The sequence below is a fragment of the Saccoglossus kowalevskii genome, chromosome 6 (genome assembly GCF_978046115.1).
Source record: "Saccoglossus kowalevskii chromosome 6, keSacKowa6.1, whole genome shotgun sequence".
In the NCBI taxonomy this organism is placed as follows: domain Eukaryota; kingdom Metazoa; phylum Hemichordata; class Enteropneusta; family Harrimaniidae; genus Saccoglossus; species Saccoglossus kowalevskii.
In genome coordinates, this window is record NC_140646.1 from 8,111,422 (window position 1) to 8,139,074 (window position 27,653).

The following is a 27,653-nucleotide window of genomic DNA, read 5'->3' on the forward strand; positions in this document are numbered from 1 at the left end:
CAACTATAGCTTCAGCCATGTGAGATTTTCAGTTCCGAATTCAACCTGTTAATTCCTTGTAATTACCTTGTAAATTCTTTTTTGTGTTAACTCTTCCAATTGTATAATGAAACAATTGAACATCTTTTAGCTAACTGTCACCGTGTTCATAAACTATGGAGTGCATTGCAGGCAGGGTGTAATATTTTTCAACAATACAGTGTAATAAAGTAAACATAATTTTAGGTATTTTAAATGATGACAATCTGAATATGAACTATCTCATTTTATTGTTCAAAAAGTATATTATAGCTGTAGTCGAAATGTTACAGTCTCTTCTGCAAATGCGTTTAATTCACTAGTCAGTGAAAATAGAAAAATAGAGTTGGAAATAGTCCTATATAAAGGAAAAGAACAATATCATTATCGTAAATTGGTTGGTTTAATACAAGTAAATTAATTTATTTTTGTCTCACCACCGTATACCATTCAGGGTTTGTCATGTACAATTTTTTAGGATGGATTTTGATCTGCTTTGTATTTTTTCTTTATTGCGAAATAAAAGCGCGTAAAATTCATATAATATAATGTGTATGTTATATAAAACTCCCTGGACAATTTATGAGAACAAACAAAAAGACATTAAAAGTGAACATGCTGCAATTCCGCAATAGAACGTGTTGATTGGTCCAGAAGCAATAGTTGGTTTTTAAAAAAGGTTAGTTTGATACCGTTTTGAAACTCGTCAGTACATTTGTATTATGTTTTTTTCTGATTTGACAATATACTGTATTGTCAAGCTAATTACAGGGATTACGACAATTGTGTCCAATTTACCTGACATGGTTGTATTTATTTATTTATTTATTTACTTAATTAATTCTTCTAACAATGCAATGTGTACAGTGAACGTGTGAGAGACAAGTCTGCATGAAATACATATTGGCAGTGAACTTGAGGCTGGCCATTCAATGGGAGCAACGACCAATCAGGTCTAATGTTCAATACAAATAGACCTACGTGATTTATGACTCGCATTTTCTGCTCTGTCTTTACAATTAATTATTATTTTATTTAACTTTGTGAACATAGTGCGCCAAGCAGAAGCCGAAAGCTACAGTCAATATTTCCGGAACTAATGACAAATTTAATCATCATAAATTTCTTTTTATTGCCTGAATTCAAATTACTCTGCAATATTGTTTTGTATATTACCGTGACGAAAGATATTCCACTGTTAATATTGTAGGTTCAACGCGAAGTAAATTGATTTTATATTATGGTAAAAGAAAAGTTTAGAAATGTATGCTGACTAACTACACATCTCTAGAAAAAACTATTCTGCTGACAATAGTTGATTTGTCCCAATATATATATGGCAACACAATTGAGTAATTGGACACTTTATCAATATTGTCACTTGTAATAAGCTATAATTTTCTAATTATATGAGTGCCGTCTTTATTGACGGACGCCTTTAATCAGCATGTACCCTTATAAGGTGCTGTTTAAGATGTATCATTTGATTATTATGCAAATGATGTCACATTATCCAATCTCATCTATTGAGTAATAGAGTGTGGCGGTAAGTGGCTCGTAATAAGTGTTAGTTATTTAGAGTCGAAACAAGCATATTTGTAAACTCTGCTCTAAACAAGCTTTTTTTTTACAATTTCAGACATTTCACAGGAACCAGTACAGATCCATCGGTGTCAGTACTTACTGTCATTCAATGACGTCAAAATCAGAGAATATTTCGAATCGATCGGAATATCTACCAAGGGTAGCGAATCAAGCAGTGGAGTATGAAGTAGGAAGGCGAGCTAAAGAGAAGAAAAAACGGAAACGCGTAGGACGGGAACGTCTACGAGTGATCGCCAGGGAGTTTGGACACAGCACTAGCTGTCATGGGATTCCAAGAATCATCGGGGCCAAATCGACGTACGGTAAATTCATATGGTCTGCCATATTGACAATAACGTTCTCGTTTTTTGTGTACCAACTGGACACATTGGTACAACTGTTCTTGAACCATGACGTAGCGGTGAGAATCGAAGTTGGCACGGCCAAGAGTCTGCCGTTCCCAGCTGTCACTTTATGCAACACAAACAAACTGAGATTGTCAGAAATAACGAACAGCAAGGAACATTGGCAGCTATCTTTAACTGATCCAACACACCCTGAAACCATATATAGGACATTGTCATATGAAGGTAAGTAGCGTGCGTATATTTCGTTCTTGGCAGATGCAGTCACTCCTGGAATGACGTTACTTAATTTATTGCAAATCAGTCAGAGTGGATGAGTGTTTGATTCCCTGTACACATGTATCCATGTTGTATTCACTTTTCTGGACGAACATGTGTATAGATCACGTATAACGTTAAACGCCTGATAAGAGCATTTGATTGGACTCGACATAACGATAGCGATATGGCAACATATGCAACACGTCACGTGGCGTCTTCCTTGTAATCGTCAGAATTACGCTGTTGCGTCTTAGACGAATTCATGTCTGAATATAAAGCTTTACTTAATACAATGTTAACATTATTTGGTATAATACGAGTGTATACATAAATGAAGATTTGTGGGCACTCCTTTCTGAATATTTTGGTGAATATTATCATTTTAGTTAAATATTATCTTATTTGAGGCCATGATTTTATCTTTTGCGCGTCATTGATGTGTTTCACTGGCCCATTAGATGTACAAATAGTAAAACATATCTTCAATTTCAGACGCTAATATCAGATTTCATTACTAATCATTGAACCATACGAAAGCTAGGTCGGCTACAACAGCTGAGACTTTTAAGACGATCAATTTTTGCGTTGTCAATTATTGTTGAAAAAATCAATAGGCCACTCTGTGAAATCACGTTAGTTGATTAGTGGAATGGTGTGCCCACGGAATCTATTAAATATGTGTATTTCCTGGTTCATTATCACAGAATACACATGTGGTGCTGCTACTAAAGTGACGTCAACATATATGGATCCATAAATGTATAATATGTACCACAATGTTATATATTTATGTAATGGAATTACTTGTCTTGTTTTGTCTTTTGTTTTGTCTTTTGGTTGTGACCGATTGTTTTTGTTTCAGCCCCTTGTCTTCCCGGCGATTTTGAGTGTCGAGACGGACTACGTTGTGTTAAACCCCATCTTGTATGTGACGGTTTTGTTCATTGTTTGGCTGAACTCAGCGACGAGTTCAACTGTACATACCGTAAGTAAACTACTCTCTTCTCACTCAATACTATACTGTCTAGTTGTGCCGTGTGTGGCAATCGTTTGAATATAAACATAGGTTTCTGTTTACATGTCATAGATTTAAGTTACTACAATAAGTTGCCAGAATATCTTAGTTATATGAGTGTACAAGTCGTATCGCTTTGGCAGACAATGCAACTTGACTCGTATTTTACTCGTGACATATAAGAACATTTCAAAATCATATATTAAGGTATAGGCATCATTAATATATTCCCCCACTCCCCGGAGCAGAGCTACGTCAAAGGCGTCCCACCTTGCTAAGACGCGCACCATTGTAGCGCGTATTCTCTGGGGGGGGGGGCACTCCAAATCTGACCTGGTACACATTCTGAAGTATAGCTTATCAAAAAGGCGTCTAAACACATAATTATTTTTGTGCAATTATACTTCTTTTCAAGTGCAGAAACTTAAAATAAATACCCTATAAAATTATATACATACTAAAATCATACAGTTTCCAAGTTGAGATAACATGAATTCATGAGATCATCCGGTACACGCGTATACGCGTTAAATAACTAAATAACACCCCTTTTTACGCGTTTTGTTCAGCTTGTGTACCATATTTTATAGATAGAACCCCGTCTCTCGGGCACGTATTTCTATGGGCTCTGCGCGAACTGTTGTGGGACGCCGGTCGAAGAGCCGGTGAAAATAGCTAATTTCGAGAAAACAACACAAATTCAACTTTGAAGTAATCCTGAACAACCAAAATGTATATATGTTACACACGCAAGGGTAATCTTGTTACACTGTTCAGAGGAGTTTCAGCAACCATCCCAAAGTACCGTTTTCTTAGAGTTTGTTGCCTTTGTTTTCACCGTGATGGTTGCCGAGATGTTCTTCACGAGAATAACCTCATCTAGAACAATGTGCATCTGTGTTGAGTATAATGCAAGGTTTGACATCACGGCTTCCGTTGATTATACGCACACACAATCTCACCGTTAATATCAGTTTATTTTATCGACGTGTTCAAAGTAATCTAATCATACGGCTATTTAGTGTTATTAACGAATCAAATCCCTGGTGAATATCAGTGGTATATCGCCCACAAACAATATATGTCATCGTATATCTCGCTAGAATGTAATTACTGACAACATATATCGACTGTTCGTTCCAATTTCCGTAGATTCCGCTTTTTCATCGGCTGTAGGCATTCAATGACAGTATATAATAATTATTAATAAGGGCATTTTGATAGCTAATTACAGTCGCAATGAAGTGCACCAATTCGGATAATTTGCGAGAAGGGATTTCAATTACATGCCAGTAATGAGCTAACCTTGACCAAATGATAATGTTAACTGCACGCAGAAATCATTTGACATATTCATTGAATCATATGTGTTTTTGGAATAAGCCGTTTAGATTGTTATATCACACTCAGATCCGTTCAATTCAGACCAATTGAAAAGTAAGAACAGCTGATTCGTTTCGTGATGTTGCACGTAGCACGTGTGCATTGCAACGCGTAGTTCATATATTAGAATGCTCATCAAACAACGAAATTATTTGTTGGAAAGCGTATTTCCTCTTCAACTGAAAATGAAAACATCAATCAGAAGGAGAAAAAAAAATTAAATATAGTAAACTGTTGTACAACAGCTACGCACATAATGATCGTCCGCATTGTCGAAATGAATGACAATAACTAAGTGTATAAAAAACGAATATTCTTCGCATTAGCTCCATGTGGTGAGAAGCAGTTCAAATGTCGAACAGCAGGTAAACATGGTGTGTGTATTGACAAGGATCTCACGTGCAATGGCGTATGGGAATGCATGGATGGAATTGATGAAGACGAATGTGGTGAGTATACTTACAAAAATTATATTGCTCAGCCTGAATTTCCAGATTGTATTAATTTCTGTATTTGTTTTACAATTCGCAAAGCAATGTGATGCATAAATACTTAGTATTAATATCTGTCTGCACTATTTACGTGATCATATACCTTAGATTTGCACTTAATAATTATTTTGTCATTAAATTAACACGAAATAAACGAATTGCCTGAACAATGGGCATATGAACAAGAGTAGTTGGAGTATATGCCGATATTGGGTGATTTGAATTCCCTCTAGCATTATACGTACCTATTTACCCATACTGTCTATCACGTTATACTTCATTTTATTAATGCTACAAGCAGAATATGTGAATAATAATAAAGTTGTCGGTAAAGTAGGCTTTTGGGGCACTGCCAATCTTCGATACGATCACATGAGTGCTTTAATGTTGGAGTGTATACATTGTCTTTATTTGAAAAAAAAACACCACAGTACGTATTTTGTTTTTCTATTCGATTTTGCTTTATCTTAAAAACATTGCTATTTTTTTTGTTAAAAAATAACACATGCTTGTGAGGGTAATATCATTCGGCTCTGGCATCATCAATATTATTGTCATGACCAACAGCCCGAGGGCAGACAACAAATCGTGATATTGCCTGAATAACCATGTGTTATTTATTTTATCACATCGAACAGACATCAACCATGACAATCACTCACACCAGCTCTCCCACAAAATAACAACACTTATATTTGAAGTATGCAATATTTTATTTTATTTATTATAACAAGTTTCATATTACTCAATAACATACATACATTGTTTGCTGAAAAAACAACGAAATACACTCATTAAATGTTATTTTCAGCCACGGATACTCTTTTTAGTAACCGTGTTTCAGCAGTGTGAATCACTCAAATTATCGAGAATAACATTTTTGAAATGAATTGAGAAATTCTCAAACGCAAGGTATTTGATCACTCTACATATAAAAATGTCAAAAGTGCCGTGGAAGTGACTGAAATTACTGTCTCACGTACCAAGTACCACAACACCTATTCACAAGCCACACAGCTTTGTTTAGGTCGTTTTCGGTTAGCATCGGCGTGGAACGCGTAGAAATGCTCACAGCATAGAACGCGCTACAGCGACCCCGCTGCGACGGTTCAGTGGCGGCTTTGCCTTACATTTTTGCTTCATATAAAAATACCCTAAACATCAAAACAGACCATCTTACTTAATATCCATTCTGGCGCGTTCACTGTCTATTTCAGATGGCTAAAGTTCCTTCAAAACATTGAAAGCAGCCCCGAAAACAACAGCGGTAGTTTCGGTGACGTCATCCATGTGATATACCCATGTAATAACCACTTGGCGGGCAATATACCATGTAATATCCATTTTCATTTAATATCATGTGACCGAGTCAAAACCAATCACAGCATGATATTATGGTCATGACCAACAGCCCGAGGGCAGACAACAAATCGTGATATTACCCTCACAAGCATGTGTTATTATTTAACTAACACCTGTAACAAACATGTAATATATATTATTATATTATACCAGTATATTGATGGTGTTAATCCATTGATTTGATTGGTCCAAACACAAAATTTGCATATGCAATCCATGGTATATTGGCTGATAATGCACGGCTAAACCAAGTGGCCCTGGAACATGAATTGACTACAGGTTTAATACGAAAATGCATAAAACCGGTATTATTTGATTTTTAGGTAAATATAGTGGTTGAATTTTAGAAGAATATTGAAAAAAAAAACTGAATTAAAAACATCTGAACAGTTATATAACTATAATATTGCTTTTTGTTAATGGTGGGATCCAAGTTGTGAGCGTCGGTCGTTGGGTGATTGTCGTTCGCCACACAAACCTAAACCACCGTTCCTTAACACCGTGAGGTGCCGACACGAACGCCAAAACGCTATGTTCTCAGAGCTGTTACTTTGAGATGGATTGCGAACTTCCAACAAAGAAAACATGATCTTTAAGTACAAGATATAATTGAGGGATTTAATGACATAAAAATGCAAAAAAACTATGAGTCACAGGCGAAAATGTATGCCAGTTTGCCACTAATAACAACCGGTGTCCGGTAGCGGCAGCTGACAAAATTGCAGTGCACCCGGGTAATTGTCATCTGTTTCAAAAAACACGGGACAACGCAGGATTCGACGACGATATATGATATTGCAATTCTTCACTATGGGTGAATAAATTACAGGAGATGATGAAGGTAATTTCGAAAGCTACAGATTTGTGCCGAGTGTACACCAACCACTGTATTAGAGCGACGGCGTGCAAAGTCTTTCGGCCTTAGTTGAGACAAGGCATATCATGTACGTGTCACAAAAACGATGTGAAAATCCGATCTTACACCATCAAACTTACCCCAGAACAACGACAAAACTTGTCAGTCATACTGTCACAAAACTTTGGTTATACCAAAGGTATCCAGGTCAGATGTTTGAACTGAGGTCGCTGTGCCGGTCGCCGTACATGATACACCGCGTCCCGCCGCGTACCGCTGAACGTCAAATATACACAGTTACAAGTAGTATGATGAGTCACAAAACCGGTTTATTTCACAACTGTACTTTCAATGGGCAAATTACAGTCCAAATTGTACAAAAACCGGAATGAAAACGTGGAAAATCCGTTGTTTAAATGATCCAAACTGTACACGACCCTGTATTTCATATCGCGTTGTGGGTCAGTAAAATGTCAGAAAGGTCATCCTTTGTTATGCTAATTTGTGTGTTTACGCTGCTCTATTCAACGTGGATGTTTTTTTTTTCATGTGGAATAAAAATTAGTTTGTATTCAATTTGAACTGTGTTGCGCATGCAATTTTTGTATGCATTCAGCGTACAACTACATACTATTCTTATAAATATTCATGTTCAAGGGCCATATTCATGATCTTTTAGTAGATGAAAGTAAACTCTTTTTTTACAAGTTTTATCGAATGGCCAATATACTGGTATAATATAATAGCAATAACCCCCGCCAAAGTTGGGTATACCACTTGATATTGCACAATTCACTCCATATATGCACTCGCCTGCGGCTCGTGCATATATGTCGTGAATTGTGCAATATCTCGTGGTATACCCGCCTTCGGCGGGGGTTATTGCTTAAATAATATGTAATACATGCATAATTGTATTTATGTGTACGGTGATTCGATACCTTTTTTTAACTCTTCAGAAATATGCCGGGGTGGTCGTGGAAGGGGATGTGAAGAAACAAAAGGAAAGGGATATAGATGTGTACCAGAGGAAAGAGTTTGTGATCACTATCCAGATTGTCGTGATTTAACAGACGAGAGAGATTGTTACGAACCAAGTAAGTATCATACAGAAATGACTACACGAATACATTGTGGTAGTCATGTGACTTATTTGACAAACCCTTAAACATAATGGGCACTGTTAAGGATAACTTGTACAAATGTAAGCTCTTGGAATCGTCTCGGTCTCTAATGATGTACAAACATGATTCATCGCACCCCGTCATGCACCATTAAGCTATTATCTTTCTGGTGGTGCTACGTCATAACAGCGAAACTCGTTTAACAGACATTATGCAAATCACACACGAACCAACATTGCGCTATTGTATTTGTAAATTACAGCTGTTTTGAGTACATATATTTCAATATAAAGTATGTGTACTTTTATAGATCCCAGAACGAGGCTGACATTGGGTGCATTCCTGCTGGTAAAATGTTTTAACAAACTAGATTGAGAGTTTGATACCAAATTCAAGGAATAATCACCTGGGTATCTATTATATTACTTATAAAATAAGACTTAAATAATAGGATATCAAATATATAGGTTATGGTGATAAATTGAAGACGTCTCGGAGCAAAGGTCATAGGAATATGACAATACATAATACTATGACGGTTTTCAAATATTTGTGCGTAATGCGTTTGAACGTCTAGAAAAAAAGTGAAGAAAGTGTACATAAACAGAATGGTTTTACAAGCAGAGTGAATACAAATGAAAAACAGCAGTCCGAAGTTGAAAAGTCTGTGGAATTTCTTCACGATAATGTGTCACCTTAAAACTGAAATTAAAGAGACCAGAGAGGATGGTATACGGCAACAAAAATATTCTAGGAGTTATTATCTACGTCTCGGAGGGGTAAAAGAAGTTGAAAACAAAACGTATTTATTACCAACATATTATGTGATCAGTGTGGTTTTAAACGCCTCCCCGAATAGCGAGATATACTACCAACGTTTGTTTCCTACTATAAATTTGAACTGGAAAAAATTGTATGCCCTTTTAGTACAAGGTTACAATAGAATCCAAGTCACGTGCGTTTTATTGTAAAATTTTGAGAAATATTCTATATATTAATTTTATTTCATTTAAAATGTCCACAACTTATGCATCATATCCCAGTGTATTTTTTTTCTGGAAAAAACCCGAATGAAATGTTACTATATTTATTTCATAACTGGGGAAAAAGTTCAAATCTAGATAATTTTCCAGATAAACATTAATCACTACTCGGGAATGGAAATTTTAGTACTATTACAAATCAGGTTATATTGCTTGCTCAACGGGCAATATACACTGCTAGATACCAAGATACCTTATCCAGTTTCATAATATTAAAACACGTAGTGTTGAATATTATTAAAAATTGAAAAATACATTGCAACTCGTACAAATATTATGGAGCATCGTATAAATAAATGGGGGTGATTTTCCAGTTGTATAAGTGAATATGATCATTTATCTATATATATAACTTTATTCGTATTTAGGCCTCTGGCCCATGTACGCAAATATTAATAAATCATTACATTTCTGTCATAGGTTTGAAACTATAGTATAAAAGATTTGAATTACATTTTCTCTTTAATTTTAAATACATGAAAACAAAATAAAGCAACACTTTCAATATCAGTCGTGTTGTCTGATGCCATTATCTTGTGAAAATCCTGCAAGGTGTTTGCTGCATGGTCCTGGAGAGACTGGGGAGAAATGTTTGCCTGAATGTGTTGAGTTTTGGGCATTTTAGAAGAAAATGTAACTCGTCTTCAATTTCAGACAAACATAGATCGCAAATTCTATACTCTCTGGCGATTCCTCTGTGTCTACCGACTTCTATAGTTAGGGGGTGATCTGAACACCTTAAACGGGCATATGCTCTACGAAGTTTTGTGTTGACTGAAAGCTTTAAGTACATTTCTCTGCCAAAGTTAAATTTAAATTGTCGATAATGATTTGTTTTCTCCGCCGTACATATATCAGAGTACCAAATTCTTTTGCCTTCATTTTGCGCACGGCTTTTGAACTCAAGTAGAAAATTGTCACTGTTTTCAACGCCTTGATTTTCCCAGACTGTGCCAAAGCCTAAATTGTTTAATAGGAGCATTATTTCAGTAGCCCAAGTGCGTTTGCCTTGATTGTGCATATTTAAAAGCATTTTATAAGCTTTATTTGGCAGACGCTCGTCCCCTAATCTGGTAACCCTAAGCCAGTATTTAATGCAGCGTGTTGAGTAATAGCAAAATAATGGAAGTCGTCCGCAATCTCCCAAAACCATACTTGAAGATGTGGTCCTTGCTAATCCTAAATATCTTTTACAATATTCTGTGTGGATACTTTCTAGGTGATCATATGTCTTGAAACCCCAAATTTCACTGCCATATGTAATTAACGGAAAGATCATAACATCAAATAATTTGAAATAAATATCTACTGGCAGAGCTTCGACATATTTGAAACATTTTCGGACGCAGATAATTTTTTTCTTGGCTTTTAGCGCCAATTGTTTTGTTGTGACTTGCCAAGAGCACTTGCAGGACATAATTAATCCCAAATATTCATATGATCCCACGGTCTGAATAAGTTGGTTTCCAAAATTAAATACCACATTTCATTTTTGCTTAAATGCCCACCATTACGGTGAACCACTATTTTTGTTTTCGACAGGTTCATGGTCATTTTCCACTTAATGGTAAATTCATGCAGGACATTGATAATACGTTTTAAATTTATAACAGTTCAAACATATCATTTGGCAACAACTGTATACCCCTGAGCCCCGAATCAAATAAGCTTGATTCTATTTCATTTATAAAAAACGAAAATAATATGGGACTAATTAGACACCCTTGTCGGACACCCCTCTGAAGTTGAAAGTAATTCGATGTAGACCCTCCAATCCTAACACAAGATTTAACATCGCTATATATACTTTGCAAAATATTGTACATTTTCCCATTGATACAGTCTAAACTCAGCCTATACATAAGGCAATTTCTTTCAACGGAGTCAAAGGCTTTCTGAAATTCGACATATAAGCAATGCAACTTCCCACCTCTTCGTGATAGGTACCTTTGAATAATTGCTGATAGAGTGAACACGTGATCAATAGTGCTGTATCCCTCCCTGAAACCCGCCTGTACCTCGGGAATTTTGTTATATTCATTTGCCCAAGCTTTTAGACGTTGATTTAGAATACCAGTGAATATTTTACTAAATACACTTAGAAGGCTGATTGCTCTGTAATTGTTTGGGTCACGAGTGTTGTTCTTTTTGTAAACTGGAACTATAACACCTCTGGACCACCCCTGTGGAAAATGTCCAGTGTTAAATATACTATTGAAGAGAGTATGGATTAGAGGGACGGTTAAGTCACATGAATATTTCAAAAATTCTGGAATAATCATATCAGGGCCAGCGGATTTGTTTTTCTTAAGATTATAAACTGCATTTAAGATTTCACTTTGTGAAATTGGAGCATTCAGTAATAAATTTGGATTATCATTATCATGTGGTTGCAAATCATCGTTGGTATCGCTACAATTTGTTTTGTACAGATTTAGTTTGCCCATTCACCAATCTCCAGTTGTATAAGTAACATTTTATGTTATAATATTCTGGGGTTTGTTAGTTGGGCGAGTATGACGTTATTATTTGTTATATTTGTGATTGTGTTGTAGTTTCTTTGTTCTGTTACTTTTTCTTGTCTTGTAAATAAAAAATAATACTGCGTCTGGTAACGCGTAAACAGTTGTAGCATACTCATACTCATACTATGTCTGGTAACGCGTAAACAGTTGTAGCATACTCATACTATGTCTGGTAACGCATAAACAGTTGTAGCATACTCATACTACGTCTGGTAACGCGAAAACAGTTGCAGCATACTCATACTACGTCTGGTAACGCGTAAACAGTTGTAGCATACTCATACTACGTCTGGTAACGCGAAAACAGTTGTAGCATACACATACTATGTCTGTTAATGCGTAAACAGTTGTAGCATACTAATACTACATCTGGTAACACGTAAACAGTTGTAGCATACTCATACTACGTCTGGTAACGCGTAAACAGTTGTAACATACTCATACTATGTCTGGTAACGCGTAAACAGTTGAAGCATATTCATAATATGTCTGGTAACGCCTAAACAGTTGTATCATACTCATACTACGTCTGGTAACGCGTAAACAGTTGTAGCATACTCCTACTATGTCTGGTAACGCGTAAACAGTTGTAGCATACTCATACTATGTCTGGTAACGCGTAAACAGTTGTAACATACTAATACTATGTCTAGTAACGCGTAAACAGTTGTAGCATACTCATACTACGTCTGGTAACGCGTAAACAGTTGTAGCATACTCACACTATGTCTGGTAACGCGTAAACAGTTGTAACATACTAATACTATGTCTGGTAACGCGTAAACAGTTGTAACATACTCATACTATGTCTGGTAACGCGTAAACAGTTGAATCATACTCATACTATGTCTGGTAACGCGTAAACAGTTGTAGCATACTCATACTACGTCTGGTAACGCGTAAACAGTTGTAGCATACTCATACGATGTCTGTTAACGCGTAAACAGTTGTAGCATACTCATACTACGTCTGGTAACGTGTAAACAGTTGTAGCATACTAATACTACGTCTGGTAACGCATAAACAGTTGTAGCATACTCATACTACGTCTGGTAACGCGTAAACAGTTGTAGCATACTCATACTACGTCTGGTAACGCGTAAACAGTTGCAGCATACTCATACTACGTTTGGTAACGCGTAAATAGTTGTAGCATACTCATACTACGTCTGATAACGCGTAAACAGTTGTAGCATAGTCACACTACGTCTGGTAACGCGTAAACAGTTGTGGCATACTAATAATATGTTTGGTAACGCGTAAACAGTTGTAGCATACTCATAATATGTCTGGTAACGCGTGAACAGTTTTAGCATAATCATACTATGTCTGGTAACGCATAAACAGTTGTAGCATACTCATACTACGTCTGGTAACCCGTAAACAGTTGTAGCATAATTATACTACGTCTGGTAACGCGTGAACAGTTGTAGCATAATCATACTACGTCTGGTAACGCGTAAATAGTTGTAGCATACTCATACTACGTCTTGTAACGCGTAAACAGTTGTAGCATACTCATACTACGTTTGGTAACGCGTAAACAGTTGTAGCATACACATACTACGTCCGGTGACGCGTAAACAGGTGTAGCATACTCATACTACGTCTGGTAACGCGTAAACAGTTGTAGCATACTCACACTACGCCTGATAACGCGTGAACAGTTGTAGCATACTCATACTACGTCTGGTATCGCGTAAACAGTTGTAGCATACTCATACTACGTCTGGTAACGCGTAAACAGCTGTAGCATACTCATACTACGTCTGGTAACGCGTAAACAGTTGTAGCATACTCATACTACGTCTGGTAACGCGTAAACAGTTGTAGCATACTCATACTACGTCTGGTAACGAGTAAACAGTTGTAGCACACTCACACTATGTCTGGTAACGCGTAAACAGTTGTAGCATACTCATACTATGTCTGGTAACAGGTAAACAGTTGTAGCATACTCACACTACGTCTTGTAACGCGTAAACAGTTGTAGCATACTCATACTACGTTTGGTAACGCGTAAACAGTTGTAGCATACACATACTACGTCTGGTGACGCGTAAACAGTTGTAGCATACTGATACTACGTCTGCTGACGCGTAAACAGTTGTAGCATACTCATACTACGTCTGATAACGCGTAAACAGTTGTAGCATACTCATACTACGTCTGGTAACGGGTAAACAGTTGTAGCATACTCATACTACGTCTGGTAACGCGTAAACAGTTGTAGCATACTCATACTACGTCTGGTAACGCGTAAGCAGTTGTAGCATACTCATACTACGTTTGGTAACGCGTAAATAGTTGTAGCATACTCATACTACGTCTGATAACGCGTAAACAGTTGTGGCATACTCATACTACGTCTGGTAACGCGTAAACAGTTGTGGCATACTAATAATATGTTTGGTAACGCGTAAACAGTTGTAGCATACACATACTACGTCTGGTGACGCGTAAACAGTTGTCGCATACTCATACTACGTCTGGTGACGCGTAAACAGTTGTAGCATACTCATACTACGTCTGGTAACGCGTAAACAGTTGTAGCATACTCATACGATGTCTGGTAACGCATAATCAGTTGTAGCATACTCATACTACGTCTAGTAACGCGAAAACAGTTGTAGCATACTCATACTACGTCTGGTAACGCGTAAACAGTTGTAGCATACTCATACTACGTCTGGTAACGCATAAACAGTTGTAGCATACTCATACTACGTCTGGTAACGCGTAAACAGTTGTAGCATACTCATACTACGTCTGGTAACGCGTAAACAGTTGCAGCATACTCATACTACGTTTGGTAACACGTAAATAGTTGTAGCATACTCATACTACGTCTGATAACGCGTAAACAGTTGTATCATAGTCACACTACGTCTGGTAACGCGTAAACAGTTGTGGCATACTAATAATATGTTTGGTAACGCGTAAACAGTTGTAGCATACTCATAATATGTCTGTTAATGCGTAAACAGTTGTAGCATACTAATACTACATCTGGTAACACGTAAACAGTTGTAGCATACTCATACTACGTCTGATAACGCGTAAACAGTTGTAGCATAGTCACACTACGTCTGGTAACGCGTAAACAGTTGTGGCATACTAATAATATGTCTGGTAACGCGAAAACAGTTGTAGCATACACATACTATGTCTGTTAATGCGTAAACAGTTGTAGCATACTAATACTACATCTGGTAACACGTAAACAGTTGTAGCATACTCATACTACGTCTGGTAACGCGTAAACAGTTGTAAAATACTCATACTATGTCTGGTAACGCGTAAACAGTTGAAGCATACTCATACTATGTCTGGTAACGCCTAAACAGTTGTATCATACTCATACTACGTCTGGTAACGCGTAAACAGTTGTAGCATACTCATACTATGTCTGGTAACGCGTAAACAGTTGTAGCATACTCATACTATGTCTGGTAACGCGTAAACAGTTGTAACATACTAATACTATGTCTAGTAACGCGTAAACAGTTGTAGCATACTCATACTACGTCTGGTAACGCGTAAACAGTTGTAGCATACTCATACTACGTTTGGTAACGCGTAAACAGTTGTAGCATACACATACTACGTCCGGTGACGCGTAAACAGGTGTAGCATACTCATACTACGTCTGGTAACGCGTAAACAGTTGTAGCATACTCATACTACGTCTGGTAACGCGAAAACAGTTGTAACATACTCATACTATGTCTGGTAACGCGTAAACAGTTGTAGCATACTCATACTACCTCTGGTGACGCGTAAACAGTTGTAGCATACTCATACTACGTCTTGTAACGCGTAAACAGTTGTAGCATACTCATACTACGTCTGGTAACGCGTGAACAGTTGTAGCATAATCATACTACGTCTGGTAACGCGTAAATAGTTGTAGCATACTCATACTACGTCTTGTAACGCGTAAACAGTTGTAGCATACTCATACTACGTTTGGTAACGCGTAAACAGTTGTAGCATACACATACTACGTCCGGTGACGCGTAAACAGGTGTAGCATACTCATACTACGTCTGGTAACGCGTAAACAGTTGTAGCATACTCACACTACGCCTGATAACGCGTGAACAGTTGTAGCATACTCATACTACGTCTGGTATCGCGTAAACAGTTGTAGCATACTCATACTACGTCTGGTAACGCGTAAACAGCTGTAGCATACTCATACTACGTCTGGTAACGCGTAAACAGTTGTAGCATACTCATACTACGTCTGGTAACGCGTAAACAGTTGTAGCATACTCATACTACGTCTGGTAACGAGTAAACAGTTGTAGCACACTCACACTATGTCTGGTAACGCGTAAACAGTTGTAGCATACTCATACTATGTCTGGTAACAGGTAAACAGTTGTAGCATACTCACACTACGTCTTGTAACGCGTAAACAGTTGTAGCATACTCATACTACGTTTGGTAACGCGTAAACAGTTGTAGCATACACATACTACGTCTGGTGACGCGTAAACAGTTGTAGCATACTGATACTACGTCTGCTGACGCGTAAACAGTTGTAGCATACTCATACTACGTCTGATAACGCGTAAACAGTTGTAGCATACTCATACTACGTCTGGTAACGGGTAAACAGTTGTAGCATACTCATACTACGTCTGGTAACGCGTAAACAGTTGTAGCATACTCATACTACGTCTGGTAACGCGTAAGCAGTTGTAGCATACTCATACTACGTTTGGTAACGCGTAAATAGTTGTAGCATACTCATACTACGTCTGATAACGCGTAAACAGTTGTGGCATACTCATACTACGTCTGGTAACGCGTAAACAGTTGTGGCATACTAATAATATGTTTGGTAACGCGTAAACAGTTGTAGCATACACATACTACGTCTGGTGACGCGTAAACAGTTGTCGCATACTCATACTACGTCTGGTGACGCGTAAACAGTTGTAGCATACTCATACTACGTCTGATAACGCGTAAACAGTTGTAGCATACTCATACTACGTCTGGTAACGCACAAACAGTTGTAGAATACTCATACTACGTCTGGTAACGCGTAAACAGTTGTAGCATACTCATACTACGTCTGGTAACGCGTAAACAGTTGTAGCATACTCATACGATGTCTGGTAACGCATAATCAGTTGTAGCATACTCATACTACGTATAGTAACGCGAAAACAGTTGTAGCATACTCATACTACGTCTGGTAACGCGTAAACAGTTGTAGCATACTCATACTACGTCTGGTAACGCATAAACAGTTGTAGCATACTCATACTACGTCTGGTAACGCGTAAACAGTTGTAGCATACTCATACTACGTCTGGTAACGCGTAAACAGTTGTAGCATACTCATACTACGTCTGGTAACGCGTAAACAGTTGTAGCATACTCATACTACGTCTGGTAACGAGTAAACAGTTGTAGCATACTCATACTATGTCTGGTAACGCGTAAACAGTTGTAACATACTAATACTATGTCTAGTAACGCGTAAACAGTTGTAGCATACTCATACTACGTCTGGTAACGCGTAAACAGTTGTAGCATACTCATACTACGTTTGGTAACGCGTAAACAGTTGTAGCATACACATACTACGTCCGGTGACGCGTAAACAGGTGTAGCATACTCATACTACGTCTGGTAACGCGTAAACAGTTGTAGCATACTCATACTACGTCTGGTAACGCGAAAACAGTTGTAACATACTCATACTATGTCTGGTAACGCGTAAACAGTTGTAGCATACTCATACTACCTCTGGTGACGCGTAAACAGTTGTAGCATACTCATACTACGTCTTGTAACGCGTAAACAGTTGTAGCATACTCATACTACGTCTGGTAACGCGTGAACAGTTGTAGCATAATCATACTACGTCTGGTAACGCGTAAATAGTTGTAGCATACTCATACTACGTCTTGTAACGCGTAAACAGTTGTAGCATACTCATACTACGTTTGGTAACGCGTAAACAGTTGTAGCATACACATACTACGTCCGGTGACGCGTAAACAGGTGTAGCATACTCATACTACGTCTGGTAACGCGTAAACAGTTGTAGCATACTCACACTACGCCTGATAACGCGTGAACAGTTGTAGCATACTCATACTACGTCTGGTATCGCGTAAACAGTTGTAGCATACTCATACTACGTCTGGTAACGCGTAAACAGCTGTAGCATACTCATACTACGTCTGGTAACGCGTAAACAGTTGTAGCATACTCATACTACGTCTGGTAACGCGTAAACAGTTGTAGCATACTCATACTACGTCTGGTAACGAGTAAACAGTTGTAGCACACTCACACTATGTCTGGTAACGCGTAAACAGTTGTAGCATACTCATACTATGTCTGGTAACAGGTAAACAGTTGTAGCATACTCACACTACGTCTTGTAACGCGTAAACAGTTGTAGCATACTCATACTACGTTTGGTAACGCGTAAACAGTTGTAGCATACACATACTACGTCTGGTGACGCGTAAACAGTTGTAGCATACTGATACTACGTCTGCTGACGCGTAAACAGTTGTAGCATACTCATACTACGTCTGATAACGCGTAAACAGTTGTAGCATACTCATACTACGTCTGGTAACGGGTAAACAGTTGTAGCATACTCATACTACGTCTGGTAACGCGTAAACAGTTGTAGCATACTCATACTACGTCTGGTAACGCGTAAGCAGTTGTAGCATACTCATACTACGTTTGGTAACGCGTAAATAGTTGTAGCATACTCATACTACGTCTGATAACGCGTAAACAGTTGTGGCATACTCATACTACGTCTGGTAACGCGTAAACAGTTGTGGCATACTAATAATATGTTTGGTAACGCGTAAACAGTTGTAGCATACACATACTACGTCTGGTGACGCGTAAACAGTTGTCGCATACTCATACTACGTCTGGTGACGCGTAAACAGTTGTAGCATACTCATACTACGTCTGATAACGCGTAAACAGTTGTAGCATACTCATACTACGTCTGGTAACGCACAAACAGTTGTAGAATACTCATACTACGTCTGGTAACGCGTAAACAGTTGTAGCATACTCATACTACGTCTGGTAACGCGTAAACAGTTGTAGCATACTCATACGATGTCTGGTAACGCATAATCAGTTGTAGCATACTCATACTACGTCTAGTAACGCGAAAACAGTTGTAGCATACTCATACTACGTCTGGTAACGCGTAAACAGTTGTAGCATACTCATACTACGTCTGGTAACGCATAAACAGTTGTAGCATACTCATACTACGTCTGGTAACGCGTAAACAGTTGTAGCATACTCATACTACGTCTGGTAACGCGTAAACAGTTGTAGCATACTCATACTACGTCTGGTAACGCGTAAACAGTTGTAGCATACTCATACTACGTCTGGTAACGAGTAAACAGTTGTAGCACACTCACACTATGTCTGGTAACGCGTAAACAGTTGTAGCATAATCATACTATGTCTGGTAACAGGTAAACAGTTGTAGCATACTCACACTACGTCTTGTAACGCGTAAACAGTTGTAGCATACTCATACTACGTTTGGTAACGCGTAAACAGTTGTAGCATACACATACTACGTCTGGTGACGCGTAAACAGTTGTAGCATACTGATACTACGTCTGCTGACGCGTAAACAGTTGTAGCATACTCATACTACGTCTGATAACGCGTAAACAGTTGTAGCATACTCATACTACGTCTGGTAACGGGTAAACAGTTGTAGCATACTCATACTACGTCTGGTAACGCGTAAACAGTTGTAGCATACTCATACTACGTCTGGTAACGCGTAAGCAGTTGTAGCATACTCATACTACGTTTGGTAACGCGTAAATAGTTGTAGCATACTCATACTACGTCTGATAACGCGTAAACAGTTGTGGCATACTCATACTACGTCTGGTAACGCGTAAACAGTTGTGGCATACTAATAATATGTTTGGTAACGCGTAAACAGTTGTAGCATACACATACTACGTCTGGTGACGCGTAAACAGTTGTCGCATACTCATACTACGTCTGGTGACGCGTAAACAGTTGTAGCATACTCATACTACGTCTGATAACGCGTAAACAGTTGTAGCATACTCATACTACGTCTGGTAACGCACAAACAGTTGTAGAATACTCATACTACGTCTGGTAACGCGTAAACAGTTGTAGCATACTCATACTACGTCTGGTAACGCGTAAACAGTTGTAGCATACTCATACGATGTCTGGTAACGCATAATCAGTTGTAGCATACTCATACTACGTCTAGTAACGCGAAAACAGTTGTAGCATACTCATACTACGTCTGGTAACGCGTAAACAGTTGTAGCATACTCATACTACGTCTGGTAACGCATAAACAGTTGTAGCATACTCATACTACGTCTGGTAACGCGTAAACAGTTGTAGCATACTCATACTACGTCTGGTAACGCGTAAACAGTTGCAGCATACTCATACTACGTTTGGTAACACGTAAATAGTTGTAGCATACTCATACTACGTCTGATAACGCGTAAACAGTTGTATCATAGTCACACTACGTCTGGTAACGCGTAAACAGTTGTGGCATACTAATAATATGTTTGGTAACGCGTAAACAGTTGTAGCATACTCATAATATGTCTGTTAATGCGTAAACAGTTGTAGCATACTAATACTACATCTGGTAACACGTAAACAGTTGTAGCATACTCATACTACGTCTGATAACGCGTAAACAGTTGTAGCATAGTCACACTACGTCTGGTAACGCGTAAACAGTTGTGGCATACTAATAATATGTCTGGTAACGCGAAAACAGTTGTAGCATACACATACTATGTCTGTTAATGCGTAAACAGTTGTAGCATACTAATACTACATCTGGTAACACGTAAACAGTTGTAGCATACTCATACTACGTCTGGTAACGCGTAAACAGTTGTAACATACTCATACTATGTCTGGTAACGCGTAAACAGTTGAAGCATACTCATACTATGTCTGGTAACGCCTAAACAGTTGTATCATACTCATACTACGTCTGGTAACGCGTAAACAGTTGTAGCATACTCATACTATGTCTGGTAACGCGTAAACAGTTGTAGCATACTCATACTACGTCTGGTAACGCGTAAACAGTTGTAGCATACTCATACTACGTTTGGTAACGCGTAAACAGTTGTAGCATACACATACTACGTCCGGTGACGCGTAAACAGGTGTAGCATACTCATACTATGTCTGGTAACGCGTAAACAGTTGTAGCATACTCATACTACGTCTGGTAACGCGAAAACAGTTGTAACATACTCATACTATGTCTGGTAACGCGTAAACAGTTGTAGCATACTCATACTACCTCTGGTGACGCGTAAACAGTTGTAGCATACTCATACTACGTCTGATAACGCGTAAACAGTTGTAGCATACTCATACTACGTCTGGTAACGGGTAAACAGTTGTAGCATACTCATACTACGTCTGGTAACGCGTAAACAGTTGTAGCATACTCATACTACGTCTGGTAACGCGTAAACAGTTGTAGCATACTCATACAACGTTTGGTAACGCGTAAATAGTTGTAGCATACTCATACTACGTCTGATAACGCGTAAACAGTTGTAGCATACTCATACTACGTCTGGTAACGCGTAAACAGTTGTGGCATACTAATAATATGTTTGGTAACGCGTAAACAGTTGTAGCATACACATACTACGTCTGGTGACGCGTAAACAGTTGTAGCATACTCACACTACGTCTGGTGACGCGTAAACAGTTGTAGCCTACTCATACTACGTCTGATAACGCGTAAACAGTTGTAGCATACTCATACTACGTCTGGTAACGCACAAACAGTTGTAGAATACTCATACTACGTCTGGTAATGCGTAAACAGTTGTAGCATACTCATACTACGTCTGGTAACGCGTAAAAAGTTGTAGCATAATCATACTATGTCTGGTAACGCATAAACAGTTGTAGCATACTCATACTACGTCTGGTAACGCGTAAACAGTTGTAGCATAGTTATACTACGTCTGGTAACGCGTGAACAGTTGTAGCATAATCATACTATGTCTGGAAACACGTAAACAGTTGTAGCATACTCACACTACGTCTGGTAACGCGTAAACAGTTGTAGCATACTCTCACTATGTCTGGTAACGCGTGAACAGTTGTAGCATACTCACACTATGTCTGGTAACGTGCAAACAGTTGTAGCATACACATACTATGTCTGGTAACGCGTAAACAGTTGAAGCATACTCATACTATGTCTGGTAACGCCTAAACAGTTGTATCATACTCATACTACGTCTGGTAACGCGTAAACAGTTGTAGCATACTCATACTATGTCTGGTAACGCGTAAACAGTTGTAGAATACTCATACTACGTTTGGTAACGCGTAAATAGTTGTAGCATACTCATACTGCGTCTGGTAACGCGTGAACAGTTTTAGCATAATCATACTATGTCTGGTAACGCATAAACAGTTGTAGCATACTCATACTACGTCTGGTAACGCGTAAACAGTTCTAGCATAGTTATACTACGTCTGGTAACGCGTGAACAGTTGTAGCATAATCATACTATGTCTGGAAACACGTAAACAGTTGTAGCATACTCACACTACGTCTGGTAACGCGTAAACAGTTGTAGCATACTCTCACTATGTCTGGTAACGCGTGAACAGTTGTAGCATACTCACACTATGTCTGGTAACGTGTAAACAGTTGTAGCATACACATACTATGTCTGGTAACGCGTAAACAGTTGAGGCATACTCATACTATGTCTGCTAAAGCGTAAACAGTTGTAGCACACTCACACTACGCCCGATAACGCGTAAACAGTTGTAGCATACTCATACTACGTCTGGTAACGCGTAAACAGTTGTAGCATACTCATACTACGTCTGGTAACGCGTAAACAGTTGTAGCATACTCATACTACGTCTGGTAACGCATAAACAGTTGTAACATACTCATACTACGTCTGGTAACGCGTAAACAGTTGTAGCATACTCATACTACGTCTGGTAACGAGTAAACAGTTGTAGCATACTCACACTATGTCTAGTAACGCGTAAACAGTTGTAGCATACTCATACTATGTCTGGTAACAGGTAAACAGTTGTAACATACTCACACTACGTCTTGTAACGCGTAAACAGTTGTAGCATACTCATACTTCGTTTGGTAACGCGTAAACAGTTGTAGCATAGTTATACTACGTCTGGTAACGCGTGAACAGTTGTAGCATAATCATACTATGTCTGGTAACGCGTAAACAGTTGTAGCATACTCACACTACGTCTGGTAACGCGTAAACAGTTGTAGCACACTCATACTACGTCTGGTAACGCGAAAACAGTTGTGGCATACTAATAATATGTTTGGTAACGCGTAAACAGTTGTAGCATACTCATAATATGTCTGGTAACTCGTTAACAGTTTTAGCATAATCATACTATGTCTGGTAACGCATAAACAGGCATAAACAGTTGTAGCATACTCATACTACATCTGGTAACGCGTAAACAGTTGTAGCATACTCTCACTATGTCTGGTAACGCGTAAACAGTTGTAGCATACTCATACTACGTCTGGTAACGCGTAAACAGTTGTAGCATACTCATACTACGTCTGATAACGCGTAAACAGTTGTAGCATACTCATACTACGTCTGGTAACGCATAAACAGTTGTAGCATACTCATACTACGTCTGGTAACGCGTAAGCAGTTGTAGCATACTCATACTACGTCTGGTAACGCGTAAACAGTTGTAGCATACTCATACTACGTCTGGTGACGCGTAAACAGTTGTAGCATACTCATACTACGTCTGATAACGCGTAAACAGTTGTAGCATACTCATACTACGTCTGGTAACGGGTAAACAGTTGTAGCATACTCATACTATGTCTGGTAACGCGTAAACAGTTGTAGCATACTCATACTACGTCTGGTAACGCGTAAACAGTTGTAGCATACTCATACTACGTTTGGTAACGAGTAAATAGTTGTAGCATACTCATACTACGTCTGATAACGCGTAAACAGTTGTAGCATACTCATACTACGTCTGGTAACGCGAAAACAGTTGTGGCATACTAATAATATGTTTGGTAACGCGTAAACAGTTGTAGCATACACATACTACGTCTGGTGACGCGTAAACAGTTGTAGCATACTCATACTACGTCTGATAACGCGTAAACAGTTGTAGCATACTCATACTACGTCTGGTAACGCGTAAACAGTTGTGGCATACTAATAATATGTTTGGTAACGCGTAAACAGTTGTAGCATACACATACTACGTCTGGTGACGCGTAGACAGTTGTAGCATACTCATACTACGTCTGGTGACGCGTAAACAGTTGTAGCATACTCATACTACGTCTGATAACGCGTAAACAGTTGTAGCATACTCATACTACGTCTGGTAACGCACAGACAGTTGTAGAATACTCATACTACGTCTGGTAACGCGAGAACAGTTGTGGCATACTAATAATATGTCTGGTAACGCGTTAACAGTTTTAGCATAATCATACTATGTCTGGTAACGCATAAACAGTTGTAGCATACTCATACTACATCTGGTAACGCGTAAACAGTTGTAGCATACTCTCACTATGTCTGGTAACGCGTAAACAGTTGTAGCATACTCATACTACGTCTGGTAACGCGTAAACAGTTGTAGCATACTCATACTACGTCTGATAACGCGTAAACAGTTGTAGCATACTCATACTACGTCTGGTAACGCATAAACAGTTGTAGCATACTCATACTACGTCTGGTAACGCGTAAGCAGTTGTAGCATACTCATACTACGTCTGGTAACGCGTAAACAGTTGTAGCATACTCATACTACGTCTGGTGACGCGTAAACAGTTGTAGCATACTCATACTACGTCTGATAACGCGTAAACAGTTGTAGCATACTCATACTACGTCTGGTAACGGGTAAACAGTTGTAGCATACTCATACTATGTCTGGTAACGCGTAAACAGTTGTAGCATACTCATACTACGTCTGGTAACCCGTAAACAGTTGTAGCATACTCATACTACGTTTGGTAACGAGTAAATAGTTGTAGCATATTCATACTACGTCTGATAACGCGTAAACAGTTGTAGCATACTCATACTACGTCTGGTAACGCGAAAACAGTTGTGGCATACTAATAATATGTTTGGTAACGCGTAAACAGTTGTAGCATACACATACTACGTCTGGTGACAAGTAAACAGTTGTAGCATACTCATACTACGTCTGGTGACGCGTAAACAGTTGTAGCATACTCATACTACGTCTGATAACGCGTAAACAGTTGTAGCATACTCATACTACGTCTGGTAACGGGTAAACAGTTGTAGCATACTCATACTACGTCTGGTAACGCGTAAACAGTTGTAGCATACTCATACTACGTGTGGTAACGCGTAAACAGTTGTAGCATACTCATACTACGTTTGGTAACGCGTAAATAGTTGTAGCATACTCATACTACGTCTGATAACGCGTAAACAGTTGTAGCATACTCATACTACGTCTGGTAACGCGTAAACAGTTGTGGCATATTAATAATATGTTTGGTAACGCGTAAACAGTTGTAGCATACACATACTACGTCTGGTGACGCGTAAACAGTTGTAGCATACTCATACTACGTTTGGTAACGCGTAAACAGTTGTAGCATACACATACTACGTCCGGTGACGCGTAAACAGGTGTAGCATACTCATACTACGTCTGGTAACGCGTAAACAGTTGTAGCATACTCACACTACGCCTGATAACGCGTGAACAGTTGTAGCATACTCATACTACGTCTGGTAACGCGTAAACAGTTGTAGCATACTCATACTACGTCTGGTAACGCGTAAACAGTTGTAGCATACTCATACTACGTCTGGTAACGCGTAAACAGTTGTAGCATACTCATATTACGTTTGGTAACGCGTAAATAGTTGTAGCATACTCATACTACGTCTGATAACGCGTAAACAGTTGTGGCATACTCATACTCATACTACGTCTGGTAACGCGTAAACAGTTGTGGCATACTAATAATATGTTTGGTAACGCGTAAACAGTTGTAGCATACACATACTACGTCTGGTGACGCGTAAACAGTTGTAGCATACTCATACTACGTCTGATAACGCGTAAACAGTTGTAGCATACTCATACTACGTCTGGTAACGCACAAACAGTTGTAGAATACTCATACTACGTCTGGTAACGCGTAAACAGTTGTAGCATACTCATACTACGTCTGGTAACGCGTAAACAGTTGTAGCACACTCATACGATGTCTGGTAACGCATAATCAGTTGTAGCATACACATACTACGTCTGGTGACGCGTAAACAGTTGTAGCATACTGATACTACGTCTGCTGACGCGTAAACAGTTGTAGCATACTCATACTACGTCTGATAACGCGTAAACAGTTGTAGCATACTCATACTACGTCTGGTAACGCGTAAACAGTTGTAGCATACTCATACTACGTCTGGTAACACGTAAACAGTTGTAGCATACTCATACTACGTCTGGTAACGCGTAAACAGTTGTAACATACTCATACTATGTCTGGTAACGCGTAAACAGTTGAAGCATACTCATACTATGTCTGCTAACGCCTAAACAGTTGTATCATACTCATACTACGTCTGGTAACGCGTAAACAGTTGTAGCATACTCATACTATGTCTGGTAACGCGTAAACAGTTGTAGCATACTCATACTATGTCTGGTAACGCGTAAACAGTTGTAACATACTAATACTATGTCTAGTAACGCGTAAACAGTTGTAGCATACTCATACTACGTCTGGTAACGCGTAAACAGTTGTAGCATACTCATACTACGTTTGGTAACGCGTAAACAGTTGTAGCATACACATACTACGTCTGGTAACGCGAAAACAGTTGTAACATACTCATACTATGTCTGGTAACGCGTAAACAGTTGTAGCATACTCATACTACGTCTGGTGACGCGTAAACAGTTGTAGCATACTCATACTACGTCTGATAACGCGTAAACAGTTGTAGCATACTCATACTACGTCTGGTAACGGGTAAACAGTTGTAGCATACTCATACTACGTCTGGTAACGCGTAAACAGTTGTAGCATACTCATACTACGTCTGGTAACGCGTAAACAGTTGTAGCATACTCATACTACGTTTGGTAACGCGTAAACAGTTGTAGCATACTCATACTACGTCTGGTAACGCGTAAACAGTTGTGGCATACTAATAATATGTTTGGTAACGCGTAAACAGTTGTAGCATACACATACTACGTCTGGTGACGCGTAAACAGTTGTAGCATACTCATACTATGTCTGGTGATGCGTAAACAGTTGTAGCATACTCATACTACGTCTGATAACGCGTAAACAGTTGTAGCATACTCATACTACGTCTGGTAACGCACAAACAGTTGTAGAATACTCATACTACGTCTGGTAATGCGTAAACAGTTGTAGCATACTCATACTACGTCTGGTAACGCGTAAACAGTTGTAGCATACTCATACTACGTTTGGTAACGCGTAAATAGTTGTAGCATACTCATACTGCGTC

The 27,653-nt window shown here is 38.8% G+C and overlaps 1 protein-coding gene across 1 annotated transcript in view; it reads left to right on the plus strand.

Moving 5' to 3' along the window:
- Positions 1–1,598: 1,598 nt before the first annotated feature.
- The window catches only part of LOC144345072 (uncharacterized), a 205,802-nt gene continuing 179,747 nt past the window's right edge, over positions 1,599–27,653 (plus strand). The window contains exons 1-4 of the mRNA XM_085500014.1: positions 1,599–2,192; positions 3,091–3,213; positions 4,953–5,075; positions 8,295–8,432. Of these exons, the coding sequence (XP_085356140.1) occupies positions 1,712–2,192; positions 3,091–3,213; positions 4,953–5,075; positions 8,295–8,432 (865 nt within the window). The 5' untranslated portion in view covers positions 1,599–1,711. The remainder of the gene's footprint in view (positions 2,193–3,090; positions 3,214–4,952; positions 5,076–8,294; positions 8,433–27,653) is intronic.